Below are 25847 nucleotides of genomic sequence, written 5' to 3'. Positions count from 1 at the left end.
CTCTTTCTTGTATCGTTTCTTTAGAGCCAGTAAGAGCAGCGTCCATTCGTCCCCCCGGTGAGCATGACTACCTTACAGCAGCCCCTGTCGCTTCTCGAGCTCGATTCTTTCTCGTGGTTGTTCTTTTACTGTCACTAGATAAGTAGACATTGATGTTAGTCAGTATTGACAGTATGATTTTTTTTGGAGATGTATACGAGTACATGCATTAAACATGACTGAAGTGTTCGGACTCTTTTCTTCTGTGTGTGCCAGTGGGTTCAGCTGCAGATCTTCCTGCACGTCACTCGGAGCAGGTCTCAGCTGCTGCTAGCAGACAACACAGTAGGTTCGTCTAGTTTATTTCTCCTTTAATTCTACAACAATGTAATGCTCTAAAGTAAATCCAACAAAAAGAAAATAAAGGAAAACAAGGAGCACTTGTTGTTTACAGGGAGTCGCTATGTACAGCTACACAATCCTCTGGCAGACATGAGAGGGTTCAAGGTGCTTATCAAACAGACTGGGGGAGGAGAATGTAACAAAAAAGCACGAGTGATCCCTTTGTGAGAGACTCGTAATAAAACTGCTTGGCACCAGTCTCTATCGAAAGAGATACATACACATTTTCACAGACACACACACACGCTCAATGCATTCACATGTTCAAACTCACGTCAGGTGATAACTGGGCCGTCGCAGCACGAGTGAAGAGAAAGAAAACAAAAGTACCAAGACAAAAGAAAAACACAGCAAGGGATCATCCTGGCAACATGTGTGTAGCCCAACCACACACACACAATCATGCACGTACAATACTGAGAAGCACAGCTCACGTTCTGTTACAGCTTTATTTTTGATGCACATTGTGGCAGTGTCTACTTTATATCATGTGCAAAAAATAGCCTCTCTTTAAATTTTCAATCGAGACGATTCACATTCATGGATTGTTGAACAAGCTTGTTGCCCCAAATGCCTGCGATGGTGGTGAAATTACAGAGTGAGAAATTCTGCAGCCGACGTCTGATCGGAGAATTCCAGAGATGATGAGATATGCAGCGTTGGCAAACATTTCCTTCACATGTTGGAGACAGACGTTTGGGAGGAGTGTGAAGCCTCGGAATAAATCAGATGTTTAACAGGAGCACTGATCTCGGGTAGGAGGCTATGTTTACATCAGCATCACACACTTACATCATCAGTTTCTCACAGACAGCAGGGGGAGAGAGAACAGAGGCTCATCATGGGTCAAACCAAAATTTTAATTTGCTGTATTGTACCGTCTCAAACAAATCTGACGTGAAAAGAACATTTGGTCAGTTGATGCTGTCGCTTGTTCAAGTGTTTTGCAATTAAGTCCTTTACATCTATGAGGGACAAACAACTCTTTTTATTGTTTTCTGTTCTGTTTGAAAGAGTAAAGGTCGAACTGTTGAATCGAACACATTCACCACTTCCACAGGACGCAGCGAGAGAAACACTTCAGTTGATGCTCTGGCTTCAACCGCACTGCACTTCAATCCTCTGCTACCACTACTTTCAATCCAGCAGATCTGTTTGTCATCACAGCTACAAACAACAATATAACGTCCGGGCCCTGATGTGAAAGCAGTGGCTGATCGCTGGGTCTATAACTTCCCTCGGTTAGCTACACCGCTTTTGTTTCAAGGTTTACGAGGAGGTTGGATCGAGCTCCATCGTCCAGTGTGGAGACACACATGGACACAGGCAGGTGCCCTGTTGAATGATGAGGCATTAAAAGGATTGTAAGGAAAAAGGACTGCGGTTGTGTGCTGCGACTTTAACGCTCCAGCTGACTAGCAGGGGAAAACCAGACAAAACACCCATTTTGAATAATAACGACAAAGGCCATTCTCGATGACGTGAATGTGGAAATCTAGTCACTCAGCGGCTACAAGCCGAGTGTGAATGTGTGTGTGCATGAGCGAGTGTGTACAAAGTAGAGGTAGTGTTTGTTTAATGAGATAGAATGAAGTCATTCCGTGTGTGTGTGTATGTTTGTGTGTTTGAGGGTGGGCTTTAATTTTGGGTTCAGGCAGCTGTTGTTTTTTCTGGACCACGGTTTTCTCAGTGCATAGACGTCTCATTGGCAGAAGACACACTCGTCATTTGATCTTGTGTTCACACGTAAGAGGCTCACCGACACCTCTGACTCCCCCCCACGCCCCTTCTCCCAGGGTTCACTGCTCCTACGTGGATTGAGAAATCATTTCATCCACACGTTACACAGAAGAAACACGAGTGTGGTCGTCGCCACAGATCAGAACCATCTTTCACCTCTCAATTCATAAACACTGATTATCCTGTGGCAATTTTGAATTGTCTGGATTATTTCTTTTTCAAAACAGCAACAACAAAATCCTCAATAAATAAAATCAAAGCAATGATCGCATTTTAAAAGGGAAAAACCACTGCAGCATCAACACAGGACACCCTGCTTCTCTATTTAAAAAAACAAACACGCCTGTCACCTTCAACAGGCTGCAAAATATACGTCATTTTCTGTCATCGACAAAATAAGAAAAACAAGTTTAAAAAAAAACTTTGGTGACTAATTAAGTGAGCCACTATTCAAGGATTCTATACATTTTCTTAAATGCTATATAGGTATCTGAATATATTATTTAATTCATTTATCTTACAAAAACATGTGTGTGTGTCAGTGTGTGATAGGCAGAGGGGGCGTCTCAGTGAAGCTTCATGTTCGGTTACAGAGTTTTAGGAAAACGCCAAGAGCCCTTTTCTTCTGCTGCTCTCCTGCACCTTTCAGCCCCAGTGGAAATCACAAGGGATATCACGACTGACTGCCGCCTCAAAAAACGGAAGAATTAGAAGAAGAATATGGGAATTTGAATATGTCAAATTCACACCTTCACTTCTGACTCCCACCAGAGGATTGAAAAGTGAGGAGAGGTCCAGCTCCCAGTGCCTGCTGGGTAAAAAAGACTGACAGGGAGGGGCTGTTGTGAGGGAAGGGCATGAAGGAGAGATGACACAGCCTGTAAGTCCGCGTCGAGGACACAAACAACCCACAGCTCGTCTGCCGCCTGACACAAAGCGACAACGCCACAACACATCGGTTTACACTGGCGGCGGACGAGTGATAACAGTCAGTCGTGTGGAGGAGCCTTTTCTACTGGTCACTGATGAAGACTCACATGGCTGATGTTGTGTTACAGACACCAATAATAACAATGACTCTGATCACATGAACGTCTGAGAAAGAAAAACAATATGAAGTTTCAGAAGCTTTGAAAACCTGCAAAATAACATGTGTCTGGACTGAATCTCAACAATACAAAACTCCCAATGTACAAGCTATTTTTTGGAGTGTTTTGTCTTTTCAAGTCAAGCTGTATACACACACACGCGCACACACACACACACACACACCCACACGTCTGTGCCATTCTGTGTGAAAAGATGAGTTAAAAACAAAAAAAAGCGTTGAGATTCAGTCAATCAGAATATTAAAGGGTCAGTTCCCCCAATAATCCAAACAGTGTCTGTTTGGAAATAAATGTTCCAGTGCCACGTGACTGGAAACATCATGAACACAACTGTCTGTGTGGAATCAGCTGTTTAACGTTGAGACTGTTTTTTTTTTCTTCTTTTATCCTGATGACGTCATAGTGATGTCATCAGTGTTATCTCACTTTGGGTGTTGAGTCTACAAACATACACCTGAACAGCTGAGCTCGATCCATACACAGGAATAAAATGGGAAAGTATCGAGCAGGGTTGCAATGTTTTTTAGTGGATTGAAAACTTTATATTAGTGCAATACTGGGTCCCTGTCTATGTCATTAAACCCCCACAAATAATAAATACTTTGAAACAATTGAAAATTCAGTTTCAAGAACATTATTTGATCATTTTCCCAAACTAAAGCAAAGTCTGTCTTTTGTGTCACGTGTTATTAAAGAAAACTCAACATTCTGAACTATTTGTTGGACAAAATAAGTTATTTAAGTATGTACTTTTGTGTATTTATATGCTCTGAGACTTATTCAAGGCTAAATGTCACTATTTTAACATAAGCAAAGTGAGCCAATGTGCTTTTTGTTCATTTGGGGGAACTGACCATTTAATCTTCCCCCTAAACAACATGTGTGAACATCACTCTCCATTTATTTCTGATGCTGAGGGACTCGTGACTGCTGGGAGATTTCTCACATCACCAATGATCATACAGCCTCCGTAGGAAAAGAAGAAGTCCCTGATGGTGGGAGGAAGTCTAATGCTGATGAGAATTGTGGGTAAGTGGTGAAAACAGATTGAGTGGCCCAAAGTCCTGCAGGAGACTTCCGCATCACAGTGAGACGACCTCCTCTGCCCTCCTCTGCCTGCCTGGTCCAAGGCACCAGGACGTCCATTCTCACTCCTCCGGCCTCGGAGTGAAGTCCCATCGCGGCCACACACTCTGTGTGGCCAATGTGCAATTTCTTCTCTCACACACTCACACACCCCTGTGCACATTCGCTGTTCAGAGCGCTCGGCATCTGGAAAACACGTCATTCAGCTCTGCTGCCACGTCGTCCTCGGTATATACACATTAAGAATTAATTAACTGCCGCGCACACACACAAACACACACACAAAGTACATGGGACATTCTGTGCAGCTACTGTTGTCTTCCTCAGCAGTGCGCTCGTGTCAGCGGCTGAACGCTCAGCCTGACTCCTCCTTATCACTCGCTCCACTGAGCCTCAGTCGGAGCTGGCTGTGATGGGCTTGTCTGTCTCCAGGTCCATGGGAACTGGGCTGAGCTGGAGGTTGCTGTAACACGTCTTACAGACGCGGCTCGGATCGAACAGCTGCTGGCTTGGCACTGGGATCTTCTGGTCGCAGCAGCTGGCGCAGAACACGTTACCGCAGTTCCTGCAGGGGGAGACAGAGAGATCATTGCTGGACTCTCACAGAGAGCCCTTCTACACCTAAAGTTACTATGCATCTACTTTTAGATCATGTTTACATGCGACTCAGCTACTTTACACTAGAACCAGGGCCTGATCTTCAGGGCAATTGAGTTTCATTGATTGATGAAGATTTGACAGAAGCCAGGATTAATGGCATTAAGACTTCAATTTAGTTTGGGTTCCGAAATGTATTTTAATTCTTAGAAAGCTTCTAATATCAAAATCATGAATAAAATTAAACGATAAATATGAAATTTTAAACACTAACATGTGGGAACTGAAATCCTGCATCATAAGTCAATACTTAAACACAGAGTCAGAGTCAAAGATCTTCTGATTTAAAGGCTCTGCTCACCAACAACCAGATTAATACCACTGCACTGCACAGCTCAATGCATGGAAATATTATATTTATATAATAAATAATATAAGCAATATTAATAATCATACATAATAAAACACTATGATTGAATGATGTCAAATGAACCCAGCAAACATCAGTGATGATCTGATTTATATTATAACAATCAGTCCTGATACCAGTCCACTAAATCAGACTACTGTCGCTGCAGTGGAATAATAATATTGATTTGCTCATAGATTCCGAGCTCTGTGGGGGGGCTTGTGAGCCCAATGTTATTTCATCCAAAAGGAATAAATCAAGTCTCTGTGCTGTTAGCAGGAGGATAGACAGTCTGGCTTTACTCATAGTGGAAGAAGACCCTGATATGAAAATGGAAGCTTTTTTCACCTTGTATTTGCTGTTTCTGATAATAATGTGATATCTGGTGACAACAGTAAAACAACTGAGTGGTTCCTCCTGAGCATTGCACTACAGGCCCTCACAGCTCCACTGTACCACCCTCCGTGGTCTCTTCAGGTCTCAAGGACACATTGTCAGGAATTTGATTCACTGATTCGAAACAGATCAGAGCCTTGTTATTTGTCAGTGTTTCATTATTAATGTTGGAGACGTTGTTTCATTTGTCATTTAAGTATATAAATAAAGAATTTCCATGAATTTGCTTTTGTATTTAGACCATTGTCACTGGTCTTTTCCACCAGAGGGGCTTGTGAACATCGAACTGCTGTCAGTGTTTGTCCTCTTTCTGTTCTTCTCTCGCTGTTCCCGCTCTCCTCAAACAAAACACTGGACCCCTGAAGACCCCTGTTTACAGATGGGCCCTGTTTACTAGTGCTAACGTGATTGTTCAGCCTATCAAAAACCCCAGTTACCATCAGTGGACAGGAAGGCGGGTCACTCTGGAGCTGTCAGATACCCATGCTCACACTTAGATGTAAGGCCATGCTCACTCTCCTACCCACACTCTTACACACACTACCCCTCCTGCCTGCCTCTACTCACACTGAGCAGAAATGTTTAAAAAAGCCAAAACAACTCATGTCATTCTCTCTGATTCTGTGACAGGTTGACTGAGAGCCTTCAGTACCATGCTGTGCTGCTGCTGCTGGGAGGTGAGATGCAGGGGGTTGGTTTGGGGCAGCATGCTGCCAGGGTGTATGCTGAGGGTGGAGGGAGCATGGGGTGCTGCTATCGCAGGAGGAGGGTTGAGGTTGGAGAAGTTTCTTTTAGTTTTTTATTAATTCTACTTTTTCAGGAGAAGTAAGAATCAGCCCCTCGACCGAACACAGCTGTTCCACTGGCAGCAGCCTGCTCACATTTACAGCCAGATGTAAAACCTCTGAGTTAAAACAGTCCAATCAATACATCTCAAACATGATTGTCCCTGAGAACTTGCTAGGGTAAGGGGGAACTAGATGCAACAATCCCAGGTAGGGGGTAGCGGGTAGGGGGGGTGAGGAATGGGAAGAGGAAGGAGTATTGACATCCAGTTAAAAAGGCAGAGGGTGGGTGGGTAGGTGGGTAGGTGGGTAGGTGGATAGGTGGATAGGTGGGTAGGTGGGGAGCCGGATCTCACCAGACCTCCTGGACAGGTTCTCTGCCACTGTAGAGGAGGAGAGGGGCAGACAATGGATAATAACTGACTGGACAGAGGAGAAAACCTGTAGCACTAAAAACACACTTCCTGCTGAAGATGTGTAAAAATAATATCTAATATTAAACAGCCATACATGTGAGAGAGCTGTGACTCTTTACTGTCGGTTTTGTTTTGGATCCAGAGCTGAATCTAGGGCTGGGCAATTAACCAAGAATGTATCAAAACTAACATTTAAAAACTCGAACCGACTTAATTTTGCTTATGTCGGTTAATTTGGTTCATACTTCCCCCAATATGTTTATTCATGAACTGTCGGGTCTCAGCTACTTTCATTTTGTGTCTGCTGCACGCCCTCCCTCCCCCCACTGCGCTCACTTCCTCACACATAGTTATACATACTCTGTCACCCAGATGTGCTCACATGTACCAAAATTTGGCACCGATTGATTTAGTGTTAATCGTTACTTGGTAGCGCTGACGTAATTCTGTCGGTACCATTAAAAAAACAGAGTTCAGTTACCAACCCAATTGTGCGCGCAGTTCACCTGCAGCACACAACACGAGACATAGCGTGATGCGCACAGCCAGGAAATCAGGGTGACTGGAACCATCCAGATTCATGATCTGACAGGACCGACACATTGATTTATAACTAAATAAATGTAATCGTTTTTCGTTGTGAGGAGCCTGTTGGGTCAGGGGATGGCTGCCTAAAATAATCGTTCATTAATCGTAATCGAGAAGTTTGAAATACTCGTGATATTGATTTGAAGTCATATTGCCCAGCCCTAGCTGACACAGGTTCATGTCAATAAAATCTCTGCCACTCAGTGATGAACTTGATCCAACTCACCAGAAGGAAACAAAAAGGTCAAATGATAATATGAGGAAATGATAGCACCTGTCTGTTGCAGAATAAAAAGCATTAATCCTGATGTTTCCAGATAATTAAAAAAAAAAAATGGACCCTCCTGTTCCATCTGGCACTTTATGTTTAGACCAGAGGTCTTCAACAGGGGGTCCGTGACCCCTAGGGGGTCCGCGGAGGTACTGCAGGGGGGTTGCGACATATTGGGTTGATTAAACCATTTTTTATATTTTTTAATTTAAACAAAAATTTCAACCAATTTTATTTCCACAAATTGAAATGTCTTTAGATAAACATTAACATGAATCGAACATATTGTAGCGAACGGAGTAGGCCATGTTCACAGATGTATCTTCTGTCTAGCTTGACAATAATCTGAGATTTTACCATGATAGTAATAGCTGCTGGAGACCTAAATTAATCGATGGTGTAGTTTTAAACTCATGTCTGCAAGCAAAGTCATAAAGAGACAAATTCAAAAATCATACTGATGCAGAGAGTGAACTGAAAGCTGAATCTAAACTCAGTCTGGATGTATCTGAAGAAGAGAGGAGCAAGTTTAAAAAGAGGGAATCTCTTTAAAGCCTCAGCCGGACAGAGGTAGGTTGTTGGTGACAGTGATGGTGAAGCTTTAGGCGTCTGCAACTTGATAGTCAGCAGTATTTACCTGCAGTGATGCTTCCTGGTGGCGAGCCAGAACCTGCTCTCACAGCCGTAACACTGGGCTGCCAAATGGTCAGGGTACCAGCGAGTGACCTTTAATGTACAGAGCAATTAGGTCCATAAATGTAACCTCTAACTACACATAGACATCATTTTTCTTTTCAAGACTCACCTCTGTGTCCTGCTTGTCCACCTGCTCCCAGCTGGCCTCAGAGAAGATCTCAGTGCTGCAGCGCGACAAACAGTTGTGGTCAAAGTTGTACTCATAGTCTGTCATTGAGGTCTGGATGGGGGAAGACAAGGAATCAACAAATGATGAGGAATTGTGAAGTTACGTCCTGGTGGCAAACAGTCGGTTTTCTCGTCAGCATCTTACCACTTCGTCTCCCATGTCCCCGTTGGTCCTGTGGGAGCCTGTGTGCTGCTGATTCTCCAGGCGGCTCCACAGCTCCTGCACCTGCTTCTTCAGAGTCTCCACCTCCATCTGGTGCCCCGCCTCGATCTGCCTCAGCCTCTGCTGGATGGCATCACTGTGCAGAGTCAGCCCGTCATCGTCCAGGTGATTGCGTGACGGCTGCTCTGGGCTGATGGCGGCCCGGCTCAGGAGGGAGTGGCAACACCGGTGGTGAGAGCAACTGCCCCGTGGATAGAGGATCAGGGAGTTACAGCTTGCGAGGGACATCTGTCGACTCAGAGGGGCCCGCTCCCCGTTCCCTTTGGCCCACTGGGGAACTCCGCAGGGCTCCCCTTCAGAGGTGTCGCCGTTACAAAGCCCTTCCCTGCTGTGGTCAGCACTCACAGATGGAAAATAAGTGACGGAGGGTCGCTTGTTGGCCCCGTTCAAAGTTCTGATGAAGCTATGCTCGCATGCCTCTAGCCCTTTCTCTTTCCTCAAGCAGGGGGGCTGGCTCCTGCAGTCACTGCAGGGCTGACGGCTCGGACACACAGGCGTCTCTGTGGGCAGCTCCAACCTACTGCAGGCCACTTCAGTTAAAGTCTCTGTTGAGCTTTCCATGAGAGAGACCCTCTTCTCCACCTGCTCCATCAGCTCAGAGACGCCGTGGTCAGATTCAGGGCAGGTCTCCTCATCCACGCCAGGATCTTCAGGTGAACTGTCTACAAAGCCGTTAGTTATAGTTCTAAGGGCTGCAGTCTGCTCTGGCTCAACTGAGCCGGACTCACTGGGTTCATGTGCAACCTCTTCTTTAAAAGAAGAGTTCTCAACATCCTGCGTCTCAACATCCTCTGGTGCCTGAGTCACCTCAGCAGCCTGTTCCTCCAGCTCCTCTTCCGTCTGTGCAGGCGGAGGAGGAGACTCACCATCCTCCTCAGCTTCCAGGCCACCATTCTCTGGTTGGTGACCATTAGAAAGTGTTTCTGTGTGCCCCTCAGTCCCATTAACGTCAGTGCACTCATTCTCATCCTCAACCTGTGCTTCTTTCTCTGACTCTGGGCCAACAGTGTTAATAACTTGCGTGACAGCAGCACTTCCCTCTTTCTGATCTGCTCCAGCCTCGTCCTTTGTGGCTTCCTGAAGTATGTTCTCCATTTGGCCTTCGGCAACACCAACTGCCACAGAGAGCTCCGCCTCCTCTTCTTCTTCTTCTCCTGGTGCAGCTGGTGATCTCTGTCCGAGCTCCGCCAGCAAGCCCTGGGGCAGTGGGCCTTCGTCCAGCTCAGAGTCCGCTCTGTCTGGGTAAGGCCCCACTCCGTTAGGCAGCACCTCCTGATCCTGGTTCCCTCCTCCCTCTGGTCCTACTGCCATGTTGACCTCCAGAGATCGCCGGTGGTCCTGCCACTTCTCATTGAGGCTCGGGTCACTGGAGCGGCGGTTGGGAGCCAGAGAGCTTCCCAGCTCACATGCACTGGGCAGGTTTTCAAAAGAGCGAGTCTTTGTACATCTGGAGGTGAACAGAGATAAAAATTAAACACAGAAACAGCACCTCAATACAAAACAGCGGCTCTTATATTCGACATCATGCGATTCAATCTGAGGCTGCACAGAATCATTACAAAACGTTTGGCTAACAAAAAAATCACAAGTCAGCATCTAAAAATTTGAAAAATTCAGCACAAACTTAAAAAGACAACCAGTCAGACTCTGTCTCTTTGAATCAGCTAGCTGTCGAACTCTGTCAACAATTAAATGATGCAGCTTCCTCTTTTTTTCTTCCACGATGGTACGATTTCCACGAGGCACAAAAACAGAGCATTACAAGTATCTGTCACTGTAAGGGCCCGAGCAGAGCAAAGCATCTAAAAAGACGAGTTGAAAAGCTGAGCCTCTCCAGCTGTGGGAGTCGTCGACCTGTGTTTGTCTTACATAGAGGAGGAAGATGGAGGGACTCGGTACCAACACGCCAGGCTCACCTGCCCAGTGGTCCATCCTCCGGGTTGGCACCGGGCACGGGGTAGGGGGCGCAGGACTCATCGGAGGGTGTGGTGGGGGAGGAGCTGGGCAGGTACACCGCCGTCCACAGCATCAGGTTGCGCACGTGACACACTGGGTGGAGAACCTGCAACAACAGCTGAGAAATTAGCTGAGGATGTAAACAAGAAGCAAAAATACAGCTAGCTAATCTGGAACATGTGAAGAAATGAAACAAAGCACTTTGTTAGAAGGATGATGGATGGGAACCATTTGACAAGCGCATGTGAAGGCAGTTGTGGGAGTATGATTTTCCAGTCGTGGTGAGTCAAGAACAGTTAATGGCCATGAAACCCCCGCACACAGAAATGCAAAGACAACAACAGGAGCTACGAAATGCGACTCGCAGAGGGGTGGCAGGAAGACTTCTAAAACAAAAGTAAGACCATAACAAAAAATGTTAAAGGACAATATAAAATAAAAAGATCTGAAAACTTTGGAAACTCCAGCTCTCAGAAGGTTCGACTTTTAATTAATTCCACTTACACCCTTTCTACACTTATCCTTTGTCTTTCTGGACTTCTGTCGGCTTTGTTTTAAGAAAAAAAAACATCTCTCTCTGACATGCTTGAGAAACAACAGACGTACGGTCTCAGAGTGCGATGAGTACAGCATGTTCCTCAGCGTGCGGTTGGCCGGTCTCAACAGCGACCACACTGAGCAGGTCCTCTCCTGGACGTGGCGGTCCTCCCTCTCCTTGCCACTGTTGCACAGGAAGGTGCCAAACAGACAGGAGTAGGCGTGCTGCACCAGCTTCACCTGTTTACACATAAACACTGGCATGTAGAGGCTTGTACAGCTCAGGTATGATAATAAGAGCGACGATGACAGGAGTTTCCTTTTATGAGTCGCTAACACAACTAAACAGCATTTCAGTGTCTCACAACCGAAAACTGCGATGACACATGATTCAGAAGCATACCATTTCAAACTCTGCAGATTAAAAACATTCTGCTGTGTCTAATCTCAGTATCTAGGGAGACTTTACAACGCACCAGAAAGGCCTCGTTAAACTCAAAAGAGCATGGAAACTGCCTCTGCAGCTGGTGCACACAGTCCAGCCACTGCAGGAACACAGGGCAGCGCTCGTTCTGATCCTCCGAGTTTTCTCCGTGGCCACAGCGGTCTGCGAACTTATGGCCGAAGTCCAGCCAATCGGTCTCCACCAAAACCTGGAAGCCCTGCACAAAGAGGTTCAATACATTCAATACAATTTTTTGCTTCACTGTTAAGTCAGACTTTTAAAGCCCATTGTGCAAAAAGTTTTTGAAAACAGTAACAAATGTCAACTTATCAAGACTTTTCTGGTATTACATGTTTTCTCAGCATCATGTGGTGTCAATGTTAGTCTTCATGAGTTTTCAGGGGATATATAATATGTCCCAGAAGAAAAAACACTTTAGCATGGTCCTGACCAGGGCTGTAGCTAAAAGGAGAGAAGACTTCATCTGTACCTCAATGGTACGATAATAAGGGTCCAGCAGCAGTTTGGACAGAGCAACGATCTGAGGTGTGCGGTCCCAGCCGTCAGAGCAGTGCACCAGGACGGGCCTGAGGTCGCGATCCACGGCGTTGACCACGAGCAGCGCCGCCTTCAGCAGCAGGGACAGGTGCTGCAGCCACTTGGTGCTCTCCAGTGCAGAAAGCCAGCTGCAGGAACACACACAGCAACAGTGTGAAAAAAACACCACCCCATATGTCTGAGACACAAAGTTATGGCACACATGTTGTTATAGGAGCAAATACATAGCATGGACCAGTGCCACATACCACAGCATTTATAGCCTTAGCAAGTTTGAAGCACCTATTAATGACTGTATATCTTTGTATAGATAAGAGTCCAGCTGTTGGGGTAGGCTTTTTTTCTGGAGAGAATTTAGCAGCTGAAGAACTCAGATTGGAAACCTGCATTTGTCACGTGTCCAGAAACATGACTGCAAACAAACAGATACATTAACTTTGCCTGTGCGGATGTGGGTCATGTAAGATACAAATACATTGCAAGGGTGACGACAATGAGACACGTATAAACCTTGACCCACTTCAATACGAGTAAATGTTTCACTTGTCTTATCTTATCTAGGTTTGTGTTCAGAGTGCTATTGGTGCGTTTGTCTTGTCTATAAACACCAAGAGTCTGTGACTGAGACAGGCTTGCGACATTTTATATTTTGTTGCGTCTACGAGGTCACGCTCAGCAGATGGTCATACACAGTGTAGTTGTATGGTGGTGTAATGCTTGACAATTAGCAAAAAAAATTAGAAATCTGCTGGGTTCGACAAAAACATCATAAGGTACAACTTATGGAACTGAACTGTATGAACGCGTGAAAGCAGGGACCCAGGGGTTAGGAGTCTGTTTCTGTCTGATTTGAACTTCTAACCAATGTCAACAACGTTGTCTTAAGCCAGCATGATTCAATTACACATCATTGTGGCACAGAGTCTGAGAGCACAGATGGAAAGGGATCCTCCACTTGGGGCCGGGCCAGGCCTTCTAAATCGGGCACAGATGTATGGCCAAGGCCAAAACACAGCTGTGATTACTAGTTACCTACAGTTACTACAGCAAAGCACGAGAGCTGTGGACTTAATAGTTTTAAACTGCAGAGCTGCAGAAGTAACAAAAAGGGGAAGTTGGAAGCAATGAAGAGAAAAATACTTACTTGGCTGGATCAGGCATCTGAGTGCAGAGGAAACGCAGAGACTGGAAACTCTTGCGGATGGAGTGGATGTTGGCCATACTCATAAACACCACCTCACAGTTGGGATAGTATTCTGGAACAGGATGTAAGCAACGATACCAAATAATTAGAAGACAAAGGCTAGTTGTGGTTTTAATTTTAGCACAGAGAACAAACATATATATGGTTAATGGAGAGGCTTAATCGACAAAACACAACGATGTAATTGTGTCTGTGATCGGGACCTGAGCTGAGGGAACCTACCTGGACATTCGCAGCCTCCCCCCTTGGCCCTGTTTGCTACGGCAGCAGCGTAGGACCTGGCGTCCAGGATAAGTAACTTGTGGGGCTGGACTACCAACGTCTCTACCTCTGAGCTGTTGGTCAGGGAGGATTCTAATGCAGACACAAAACAGGAGACTCACTCACGGTGCATGAAACGAGAGCAGATGGGTCTGTTCGAGTTTATTGGAACGATAATTATAAATTATAATTAATTATAAAAAAAGATGTGAACGTGTAGCTCCCAGACACATCCGTCACAAGGTGTTCATCAGAAGTTACTGTGATCTGTGTGAACCTGCAGCCTGAAACAAGCCCCAACACGCCGGATTGCACAACAGTTTTTGCAGCAGATTCATGCAGATGGCAAGACTTTGGTGAGGAAATCCTCCTGTCTGTGTGTGGAAGTGGGTGTTTGCTAAGCTGAAAGTGTGTTTGTGTACAGTCGGTCAGATGCTGTGAGAGGCGGACTGGGTGTGAGCTCTCACCAAAGTCAGGCAGGTCTGAGCCGTTGGTGTAGGTGCCGTTGGTGAGGTGTTTGCGGGAGCTGCAGTCCACGGCGCAGGCCTTGGCGATGGACTGGACCAGGTGCTCGTCGTCAGCGTTCCTCCAGCCCCACCAGCTGACCTCTGGCTGACCACAGCGGGCGATCACAGCCCCCGTGCTCTGGTGCCTGTGTGACCAGTCAGCCAGAGCAGTCAGTCCACTGCCCCAAGAAAACACTATGGCTGTTCACAGTGTGTATGCATACGGAGTTGTAGGTTACGTCCTAGTTAAGAGATCTTCTATCTCTTGTACATTTTATTTAATTAGTTAATACTGAAATTAATTTCTAAAAAAAATGACAAGCAAGAAGTAAAATATCTTCCAAAGAAGTAAGATTCTTTCCTCAACATGCTCCTAACTCATTGGATCTATACAGGAGCAAAAACAGACTTTCTTCATAAAGCACAGAGGCTGGAAATCACTGGCTTCTGTAATCCTGTAGCCACCAAAGCAAATATTTTTCTTCAGATGCTGGAACTCGCAAAACAAAATTGAAAGTTTTTCCAAAAATCAAAGGCTTCAGGTGACTGTAAATAAAATGACCAAAATTCACTGAAGCTATGATGCACTGCATGCCGTAGGTTAATCTGGTAATTTTGGTAAAGAAGAGTTATTTATAGTCTGCGTGTTGTGGTTTTACTGGCAAAAGGAGACGGTGAAACCAATATATTACCTGAAGATGGTTTAGCCACATATAACAAAGGACATAGTGTCATTTTTCATTTCTATGCAGTGGTAAACATGTTGGCTTTCTGGTTTAAAGAGCTCAAGGGGAAACAAACACACCGACCTATAAACCACAGCAGGAAACCTCTTCCAGGAGCGGAAGGCTGCCACATTTTCCAGCTCCTTGTCTGTGATCCAGGCTGGCACCAGGAGCTGCTGAGGATAGCTGGGGCAGAGTCTGTCAGAACAGAGAGACAGAGAGAGTGGCAGCTTAACAAAGAGAGAGAGAGGAGCGGGGCGGCTAAAGGGTTCTGATAGCTCAACAAAAGTCTCTGTCTATGGACACTGAATCCCGGGCCGGGCCCTTTTTCTGCCCAGGGTGCAGCACCAGTGGCGTACAATAACACAACCACCCACTATATAACATACACACACACACACAGAGTTATGATGTAAGCCAATGAAAGTAAAGGACGGATCTGTCTTCCAGCTGAGGGAGAGGAAATCAACACAGCGGCAGCTTTTGTTTCCTGAATGAAAGCTGCTATTACCTGAACTTGCTGTTGATGTCAGATATCCTCCAGGCGTTTTGAGTGTCAAAGCCCATCCTCTCCACCTCATTCTTGAACCAGGAGGTCACATGTTCACCTACAGAGAGAGCAGAGATGTCTGATAAGTACAGAGCGGCGCAGAGTAGGGCTACTGCTTGGCTTACGCGAAAACACGTGAGGGTCAGGTTTACCTGGTCGGCACAGCTCGCCATGCTGCTCCTTCTCACCGGCATACACGTCCATGCACCAGGCATGGAAGGCAAAGGAGAACAGGTCCTCCAGACGAGAGGGAGGGCGCACGACAACGTTCAGACGTTTCATCCATTCCTGACACTGCTCGAACGCGGCGAACTGACATCTAGGAAGTAAACAAGGGAACGCAAAAGCCGCTGTTACATTTTCCTCTGGCTAGGAAATATTATAAAGTGCTACTCAAAAAGGCTTTCAATTCTGATGTACGACTTAGGATCAGGTTAAAACTTGTTTAAATTATAATCCTGGTTTGTGGAAAGCATGTTTCCTGACCAGAGAAAAATAACAACCGGTGTTTACTCTCTAAATGGCAGCTGTGCAGTCTGATATTAAAGTCAAATCAAACATGTTTTTCCCAAACTCATGTGTTCTGGAAAGGTTCAGGACTTGGCTCAGAGGTACTAATTATGAATGTAGTCATTTGAGTTGAGAAAAGGAGAACTGTAAAACGAACTGAGCTGGTAAACAGTCTGCATCATTGACTTTTTCTCTCTTTGTTGTCATGTTAAAATGTTTCTTTGGCAACCTTAAAATTAGTATCTGGACCTACAAGAGAGAAATCTGAAAAACGTCTTTAGTTTTACTCTTAGCCGTTTTCTTTACAACCCATGCAAGGCACAGAACATTACATGTTTCTTACAACTTTAACAGGAGGAAACAGCTGGAAAGGCTTAAGAGTGCAGGACATACCTGACAACTTTGCAGTCCTTACAGGTCACGTGGAGCTGGAACATATCCCGACACTCCACACTCTCTATGAGCTGAAGAGGGACCTGCAAAGTGAGAGAGTGGGGACATCAACTCTACATTCAACAACACTCATGCAGAAACATTAAGGCTACATCCACACGATATTTTAGTTTGAAATGCATCACTTTTGCAACGGATGTGCCAACTGTCCTCACTACTGCAGAGTTTTCAAGCACCTAAAATGTAGACTTGTGCAAACACTGCTGGCCTTGTTTTAGTTGGAAAACTCAGAACTCAGAACTTGCTTTCTAGTCTGAAAAGTCAGAAGACAGACCCCCATGGGTTTGTTTCTTGATGAGGTCTAAGCATTCACAACTAAAATACCAGTTGCGAATGCAACATGGATAATGAATTACTAGTATTATAGCCCCTGCAGCCACTAACAGTTCCATCTTGTTTTCAGTCCAAGAAAAGAAATCCCCGGTATTCATTTTTACATACTGCTTCTTTGCAGTTTAGGAACCGATAAGCAGAACCAAAATTATATTTATTTACCAAGTTTCGGTTCCCAGCCTTAATGTCCAATGTGAATTGTTGTGCTATGTGTTTTCGGGCATGTTAGTACGGACAGGGACTATTTCAGATACATAGCTAAAACACTCTTCCGAACAAAAAACATTTTGTTTTGAAATGCAAAAAACATATCAGTGTGGACGTAGCCTCAGCGGAATACCAACCCATGCAGTCTGTAAAAGGACTGTGGTAGACTGCAACTGACAATCCATTTAGCAAATTAGTGGTGGTCAACATGGTAAAATGCCTCCATGCCGAGGATCATGTGAATACATGTGCTGTAACATCACATTTTTAGTTCATATATTTCATTGTATAACCAAAACCACTCCGCATGATGCTAAAAAAACTCCCCCAGTTAACTTGTTCACATGCATTTCCATTCATTTCTTGGTTTCACATTTGCCTGTAATATATAAATAATCTTACGTTTGCATATGGGCGCATAAAAACACTCAATATGAGATTATGAAGAGCTTGTATCTGCACTTCCCTTTTTGCCCCGAGCTACAGTCTTATCTTTTGTAGGCAAACACCATCCAAAGTACAGAGCTGTCATGTGCTTATGACTTCAGAGCACACTCTGAATACTGCAGGGAAAGACCTGTGCTGCTTTTGACTCAGCTCTGTTAATTAGCCACGGTAAAAAAAAAACTTGTCGGCAGCACAGTGACATTTTATAAAAAGGTGTGGCTCAAGCTGCTGTTCACACACAGTCCAGAGCCATGCACAATTCACAGCCAGGAATCAGCAGGTCGACCTCCCAATACATTAGTGCAATGACAGTGTTACAGCCTGGTGGAGATTGGTTGATTTATTAAAATACTGGTGGCTTGAATGTTTTGTGTGGATCGATTTTTTTCTGCGGATGTTTTTTCATCACGTCTTCTTTAATCCAGCACCTGGTGTTAAAGCTCTCGAGTCACCAGCGAGTTAGCAGACAGGCAAACAATGTATACGCACAAATGACACAGTCATCCACTCCACGCCGTGCAGCTCTGCTGGGTACTTACAGACAACTCGCAACAACAACTCTATCCAAAACAAAACAGAGAGAACATTAGTGAAAGGGATGCACAGTAATTTGGAACTATTTTCTCTCTGCAGGGATGGACACATTCCGGATGTTCGGGCATCCTGCTGTCGCAACTCAATTCCTGCCTTCTAATCTACGTCGCTAATCTGGCCAACATCAAAATTCCTGAGCGGCTTGGTAACAGCCTCTCACTCCTCCAGCACCTCCCTCCTCTGATTTGTGAGCTCTGACAACTCTCCCATGTGATGCAGATGCCTCGTCGACACTTCCAAATATGTGTGAGCAGAACGCCGACTCTGTACAGTGAGCACAGAGAGATGGTTTGTTAGCCAGCGACCAGAGGCATGGATTCCAATAAAACCCACCTAAATGTGATGGGCGGCCATTGGCAACAGGAACCACTCACCAGAATCAATGAATAAACCAATGAACCTACAGCGGATTTAAACAAGAACTTTGGTAACAAGCCAAAATTCTCACTTCTATCAAGTTTCACCCACACACGGGCACCGTACGCCTTTCGCTGTCACATTTCAGGAAGTATGGTCACAATGACTCCTTCTGTTCATGAGTTATGTTAAGTAACAGCCGGTAAAGTGTTACTACAGAACATTATGATGCCACAGAGGGTGACCTTTGACCTTTTGGATATAAAATGTCCTACTTTCTTCCTATTAGATATTGTCTGATAATACAAAATAATACAATCACAATTAAATGCACTGTATTTATATATTTATATAGCACTTTCCTAGTCATAATGACCACTATAGCACTTTACGAATTAAATTTGGACACATTACCTGATTGCTTCAATGTTTGTTTCGTAGTGTGTGTCTCACTCACATCCCACTCACACACTGACAGCATAGTTGTCAGGTACCAAATCAGGAGTAAATAGTGAAGTTGTTTAGGAGTATTTTCAGCTCTGCATTTTGGGTAATGGTAAGTATTTTCTGCAGCAGGTCTGTATGTGGGCCTGATACACTGTTTATGTTCATGCAAATTAATGAAAAGCATCCAGTCCAATAGTGCATCTCACTGATGTGTCTCACAACACAGACAAACACTTGCCGATAGAATGAATTCATCATTGGTCCTTGACATTTCCTGGGATACAATAATATGAATGAATGTTATTACACCTACAAAGATAATGATAGTTTATAAGAGAAGGAAGTGAACCAACAAGTGTTTTCCTGTAGCACATGATTCGTCATTGCTCAACTTTCCTTCTATCGCTTGTCTGCACTACTAAAAGTAGATTATTGCTGCATGAAACAACAGAGAATAGCCTCTGGTTTCTTTAGTATCACAACCCTGTCCACATGATATACAACTCACAGCACTAATATATTATATTTGGTGTGAATTGAGGTTGAATTACTACATTTAAAGTAGCTCAAAATCTCTTCGCACAGCGAATATCCTAACAACAAATGAGGACGATTTTTTAGAAAGTGACCACACACTCTCACAAAGCTAGTCTCTCTCTAAACGTGGTGAAAAGAGAGAGAGGGCTACTGTTATGCATCCCCTCTGGAACGACTATAACCATGGTGACGGCAAGTGCAGAGAGAAAGCAGCGCGAGCGGGCGAGCGGAGCGCAGAAGCGGAGGTGATGAAGAATCACACCGTACTGCTGCCAGCTCAGATCAGCTCCGAATGGCCTGGTCACCACAGCACGGGCACAATGGCCCCCGGCTCTGCCCATTCACTAAACATTAACACTGTCACAAAGCCTCTAATAGAAACACTGGGCCTCATTCTTCAGTTGTTTTTCAACTGTGTGAAAGACGGTCCCTAATCGTATCTGACCTTGAAGTTCATCAGTCTGAGATACTTACGTTGACAACAGATTCTTTGAACTTGATGTGCAGGCGGTAGTTGGATATCGCGATGATGGCGTCCTCTGCTCTCCCAACATACTCCGTGAACTCCCCGTGCAGCTCGGGGAAGGGCACCTAGCAACGGCAGGTGACAAAACGTTTCAAACTAAATACAGCACCACAAAGCTCAGCTGTTAGGATGCTGTGAAGCACACAGGGCTGTGTTATGATCAGTTCTTTCACTAAATATGGTTTTCATGTCTATACTGCAACTTGCGTCAATATGCGGACATTTTTTGTTGCAGTGCTCAGGTGCAATAGAATGCTTGCTCATCGAGTGATCTGAGTAAAATTAGTAAAACAGTAAGAACTTTTTCATTAACAAACAAGTGAACTTTGTTTCTGTTCAAGTTTGTATTCTTTGATCATGCCTTGCTTGTAAATGAGTCACTTCAGTGAGCTACGGCTTTTGCTCCGAAGCACAACACTCATTAATGAAATCGAAATTTTTAAGATGAAGCACTTCTGCTTAAGTAGAGGCAACAACTGTTGCTTTATTTTCTCCTCAGCTGTTTATATATATATACATTATTTCCTATTTTGATATTCTATTTTATATAATTTCTATCTTATTTTATTGTATAGTGTGTAATTACTTGAGCATTGTTAGAAGAGAGCCTGAGACTCAAGCATTTCACTGCTCATCTTGAATCTTGAACAAGCTGACTGAAAAACCGAAACGAGAGTGCAGACAAAAAATGCCTGGAATGAGCAGTCGACGAATAACAAGTGTTGACTTGTAGGTTCTCGGAGCAGGAGATAAAATTCTTGTCTTATTAGGACAGAAGGTAAACATTTACTTTTATAGGGATCCCTTGTCTTTTGACACTTTGCTTCTGAGAGCAGTCAAACAGAAAGGGAGTTTGTGTCTAATCAGTCGGGGGGGTTAATGTAACCCATTACTGAGAAGAGACTCGTGTTCATGCATTAAGTGTGAGGTTAAGGCTTTTTTATAAAACACAGGATGAGCAGTGACAGCAGCGACATCCTCACCTGCATGTTCTCCTCCTCCAGGACGGGGGTCTTCTTGGGGAAAATCTGATTGGCCTGGATACACTCCAAGCTATGCTGCTCCTCCTCCCCCTGCAGAGACAGTGGCCCTTTTAGCTTTTACAGAATGAGCATTCACTTAAACAACCCCAACCTTCTTTCACTCGCATACTTTTCTTTAATATGGCTTTTTATGTGTATGTCCAGGGAGGGCTGGCCGAGAACTTTTTTCTTTATCCCTTTGCTCCTATCACACACTTGTTTACAGTGACACATGCATTCAAAGCTTTGATAGCAGATCAGACATTGAAAAGCCTTATAAAGACCACAGTGAAAGCAGTTCTTGGGAATATAGCTACTGCCACAAGAACATCTGATTGGTTTAAACTACTTTGAAATGGTTTGTCACAACCGTTGTAGTGACAGCTATATTTTCAAACCAATGCTGTAAACGCTGCATTTATAATGGTTTGTGTGGCCCGAGTTCTCCTTCCCACCCACACGGAAATATGCAACCAAGGCTAATTTACTGTAATCATCCCTTGTACGACAAAACGTGGTATTACAGATGCCAACAACATGCAGTGCTTTAAAAGTGGAAATAGATATGGTGATTTATCTACACACAAGACCTTAAAAGGAGATTCTACCCCTCATTTTCAAATCAAATAAGCACATTTGGTATATTTGTATTTAAGGTGTCACTGGCAGTCTGTAGGCTTTCTTCTCGAATGAAAGGTATAGGTCACACTAGACTTATCCAGGATGAACACATTTCACAGAGGAGGTCTGTGTGGGGAATGTGAAAAATGGATATACAAACAGAGTCTGGGATTTTTGCTCAAGGGAAAACTGTTGGGGAGAAATGTCTGGCCTTGTGCTGACAGATCGACAGGATTCTATGGCCTGTGTTTGGTAAGGAGTCACATTTATTCTGAACACTGTGAAAAGAAAGATGATTGTGGTTGAACGTGACAGAAAAAGGGACAACGGCAGCACATCCTGTGTGATGCTGGCTCAGCATGAGCTGTGCTGATACACACAGCCGCCATGGCTGAAGGAGCCGTGTGTTGAGGCCAGACAGGGGGCAGCCGCCACACAGCAGCGTGCCAAGTACAAAAAGAAAACACTCACACATACACACACACACAGATCAACAGGGAATGCATCCCATCCACTGGTTATGTCATGTTGCGCCGGCACAACAAACATTTCTGCAGTGAATACAGTGAAAGCTGGCCTGCTTAGACAGAAGCCTTAGATGACCTTTGACACGGTCCCAGATAGTGTGACTGTCTGCTTCCCGGTAAACACGGCTGGATAAAAAAGAGAAAATCAATGGAGAGTTTCCGATTCATTCGACAGCACCCAGGCCACCCGACAGACAGAAAGACAGCTGTTACTCTGCAGAGCATACATGAGAGATGGTACTTTACCATGGCCCCTGTGAAGGAGAGTGGGTCACCCAACAAGGAACTCCGGACTGGACCAGTCTGTACAAAAACAAAACACAGACAGTTGATAAGTAATTCTGACAGAAAGTATGTAAATCATACGCGGTATCTTTTTACTACTTGTCAGCCACAAAATCCAAATTAAACCAAATTTTTCCTTCTCCAGCCAGAGGTGCAGCTAGTATCACCAGGATCATTATTGTAAAATATGGAGCAATGTTTGAAGAAATGAAATCATTATAAAATACAATACTGTATATATTATTGTGCTAAAGTTTCATTATCAGCAATTATCTCCGGTTAAAGACATTGTTAACTGATTTTTGTGCAAGAGGACCATTAGTAATGAGTGTTTTCAAAATTCAGGAATCAGTTGCTCAAATCAGTAGATCATTATTTCATCTTATGAAACAGGTGTTAACAGACATTAATTGGAGAATGTGTTTGTCTGAAACTTAATGTCATTTAGTTTTAAGTTGTGAATCTTAGCTTAGGGAGACGGTAATGATGCTAAAATAGAAGCAGCAGTTTATCGTTGCACACCAGTGGCTATAAGGTTGAAGCACTACCTCGGCACCCACAAACTATGATGTCCCTGTTTCAACTTCGGCCAAGGACCCTTGTCGCATGTATCGCTTCCCTTATTTATAGTAATTTACAGTTTAATGTCAACTGACAACAGAAAATGCAATTCTGTTGTTTTTATTTAGATTTTATATGAAGACTTTCATGGAGTTTACGAGAAAAAACTTTCAGTTAGAGGCTGGGGTGGCTAACTGTGTGCGTGATGCTGTACTCAAGTATCAGCAGTTATTAATACTTTCTCAAAGATTGGGTGTAGGCAACAAACTAATTGTAGATCATGATCGACCAGGAGACTGTGAGCCACTAGTAGGGCAATCATGTTCAAAATGTTCAATAGCTAATCAATTCAACAGGAAATGGCACAATAAACGAAGGCTTAGCCAGCAACAGCAGCATGTGGCCTTCAGTAAAGAAATTATCATTTTGCTCCTTTAAATATAGTAATACGGATTGAAAGTACCAGTGGCGACATCATGGATCCTTAAGACTTACCACAGACAATCAGTAATGGACGATGAGCAATCCTGGGGATCTTGTTTGGAAACTCTCACAAGTAAGACATGGAAATCTGTGGAAATTAAGGCAAACATGCAACTGAATAATAAGAAAATGCTTTCCCCTTACAAACAGCAGGCTTTTCCCCTGAGACATTCGAGCTACAGAAGCTCTTTTGATTCCCTGGCAAATATAGCTGTGCTGGTGGTCACAGTGGTTTGCATGTGAGCTCAGAGATACCACTAAAACTCAGTTGTGGAAAGGAGAAAAAAAAAGCTGGATCTTGATGTACTAAACCATCTCACCAGTGAACGGGTATAGTTCAGCCACATGAGCTGATCATCTAATGTTTACTTTCAGAAATGCACTCTGAACACCACCTTCCATTTTAACCCTGACTATTGTTTCCGACTTGGTAAACAATGGCTGGTTACATGCATTCATTGCCGCTCGGGCACACATGTGGCAGAGTCACACATTTCATAGCACTTGGCCGGTGGGTGTAAGTAACATCTTGCAAAAGTGTACAGTCGAAATGTCAACAGGGCATTCCCCAACAGATACCAACGTTTTGTTCAGGTAATGTCACACTATCCCTGCAGAGGTGGTTCTTCAAAGTGATATCGCCTCACATCTCTCCTACATACAGGGGACCTGTTAGAGATCTCTCAGCATACAGGCCCGCAAATAGTTATAAAGGTCAGCTTCTCTTGCAGCGACTGAAATCTGATCTTAGGAGGTCAGTGAATGAGCGAGCCAGGACCTCAACACACCTTCTCATGAACTTTTAAGATGTCGCAGGGCAGAAAGAAGAGGGAAGCTGCCCTGGTGGCTGGTGAGGCCTTCACCAGCAGGCTGGTGGATTAAAGGGGTGTGAAGCAGCGAAGGGAGGTCACTGTTTCACTGATGGAGGTCCAGCTTTTTCCAGCTGATAAAGCGTATCTGCCCAACACACACACACACACACACACACACACACACACACACACACACACACACACACACACACACACACACACACACACACACACACACACACACACACACACACACACACACACTGTGTTTACAGCAGCGGGCTCATGACCCGTGGATGCGGCTCAGCCTGGCTCTGGGTTCAGAGTCACACAGGAAAGGCTAAGCCCCTTAGAGCCTTAACGTTACTCCTGTCCCGTGACCGGCTACCACGCATCACAGGCGGAAACATCATCGAGCAAATAGCCTCGATCGCTTTGCTTCTCTTGAGCCAATTTCCAAATAGCAACCATGACTGAGACGATGACCTGCAGTGGCTGACTTCAAGCTTGTCGGTCAAATGGCTACAGAGCACCAGCAATAGGGGATTAAGGATCGCATAGGGAACATACATGTCGGCTAACTGGATGTCTAACAACAACAGACTTGGCTAGCTGACAATTAACACCACTGCTTCACTTTGTGATTCAGTCGTGGCAAAAAACATCAGTGATATTTCAATACATTAAGATAGTCGTGGCGTTGAAAGTTAAAATAAGCTAATGTCACCTGAAACAACAGTGAACACTTGTGAATCGAGATCTTCCCAATGAATGCTAGCGAGCTCTAGAACACAACGTTACCAACCACGGAGGAACCAACTACTGTCAGATGGTAGCACGTCACAAAGCTCAGTTCTGACGTCAGACTATACAGGTAAATATTGAGCTACACGTCACTAAAGCTATTATTCCTCTGTGTGGACGTTAAGCTAAATTGTCTGCAGCCAGCTAGTTAATAGTTAATCTAGTATGAAAAAGTAATGCTAGCAGGCTAAGGCCTGGTCGACAGCTGTTAGTTAGGTTGCAAAGCGGGTAAATGTACTTGTTAGCAGTGTGTTGTTGTGTAATATCACAGTATTCGGTGTTGGCCATCAGCAGTGTTAGCTGCTAACACAGAGCAGCCAACCCGCGGGCTCGCTAGCATTAGCAGGCTGAGCTAGCGCGGCTCTGTGTTTTTGTTGTTATGAGATGGAGGGCGGACCCCAAAAAGGAGGCCTCTGTCAAAACACACCGAGGAGCGAGCACGACCCGGCGGACTCACCAGAGAAACGCGACGACGAGGAGCGCGCAGCCGAAGATTCACCCGCAGCCCGTGCAGCTACTGAGCAGCAAGTAAACCTCGAGCAGACGAGCCGGAGTCATACCCGAGCCCAGGCCAGCTTCACCTCGTCCCTCTCCAGCAGAGCCGTCGTCGCCATCGCAGCGAATTCTCCAGCCCAACAACCGACGTGGTGCGTCATTGCGTCACAGCGACACTCCGGGCGGGGGAGGGGCTGGGACGTACCACGCGGTGGCATC

General features: G+C 44.7%; 1 protein-coding gene across 5 annotated transcripts; it reads right to left on the bottom strand.

The window, feature by feature from the left end:
- Positions 1–335: 335 nt before the first annotated feature.
- mtmr3 (myotubularin related protein 3) lies at positions 336–25823 on the bottom strand. 5 transcript variants are annotated; one of them, XM_062384743.1, is made up of 22 exons: positions 25591–25822; positions 23530–23605; positions 22435–22491; positions 21002–21091; positions 19967–20083; positions 18097–18117; positions 16511–16593; positions 15760–15926; positions 15569–15665; positions 15142–15255; positions 14294–14478; positions 13788–13919; positions 13506–13617; positions 12294–12489; positions 11835–12020; positions 11428–11598; positions 10782–10927; positions 8788–10312; positions 8584–8694; positions 8416–8504; positions 6860–6886; positions 336–4881 (listed from the first exon to the last, which is right to left on the bottom strand). In XM_062384743.1, exons 3-22 carry the CDS (start codon positions 22435–22437, stop codon positions 4710–4712), a joined length of 3744 nt encoding a protein of 1247 aa, XP_062240727.1. In that variant the 5' UTR covers positions 22438–22491; positions 23530–23605; positions 25591–25822; the 3' UTR covers positions 336–4709. The 5 variants fall into 5 exon arrangements, with proteins under 5 accessions (XP_062240727.1, XP_062240728.1, XP_062240729.1 ...); XM_062384744.1 differs by lacking the exon at positions 23530–23605 and having other exon boundaries at positions 25591–25823; XM_062384745.1 differs by lacking the exon at positions 18097–18117 and having other exon boundaries at positions 25591–25821.
- Positions 25824–25847: the final 24 nt, after the last annotated feature.

This window comes from Platichthys flesus, chromosome 3 (assembly GCF_949316205.1).
Source record: "Platichthys flesus chromosome 3, fPlaFle2.1, whole genome shotgun sequence".
NCBI classification, from domain to species: domain Eukaryota; kingdom Metazoa; phylum Chordata; class Actinopteri; order Pleuronectiformes; family Pleuronectidae; genus Platichthys; species Platichthys flesus.
The sequence above is the reverse complement of the archived record's forward strand: the minus strand, read 5'-3'. Positions and strand labels throughout refer to the sequence as shown.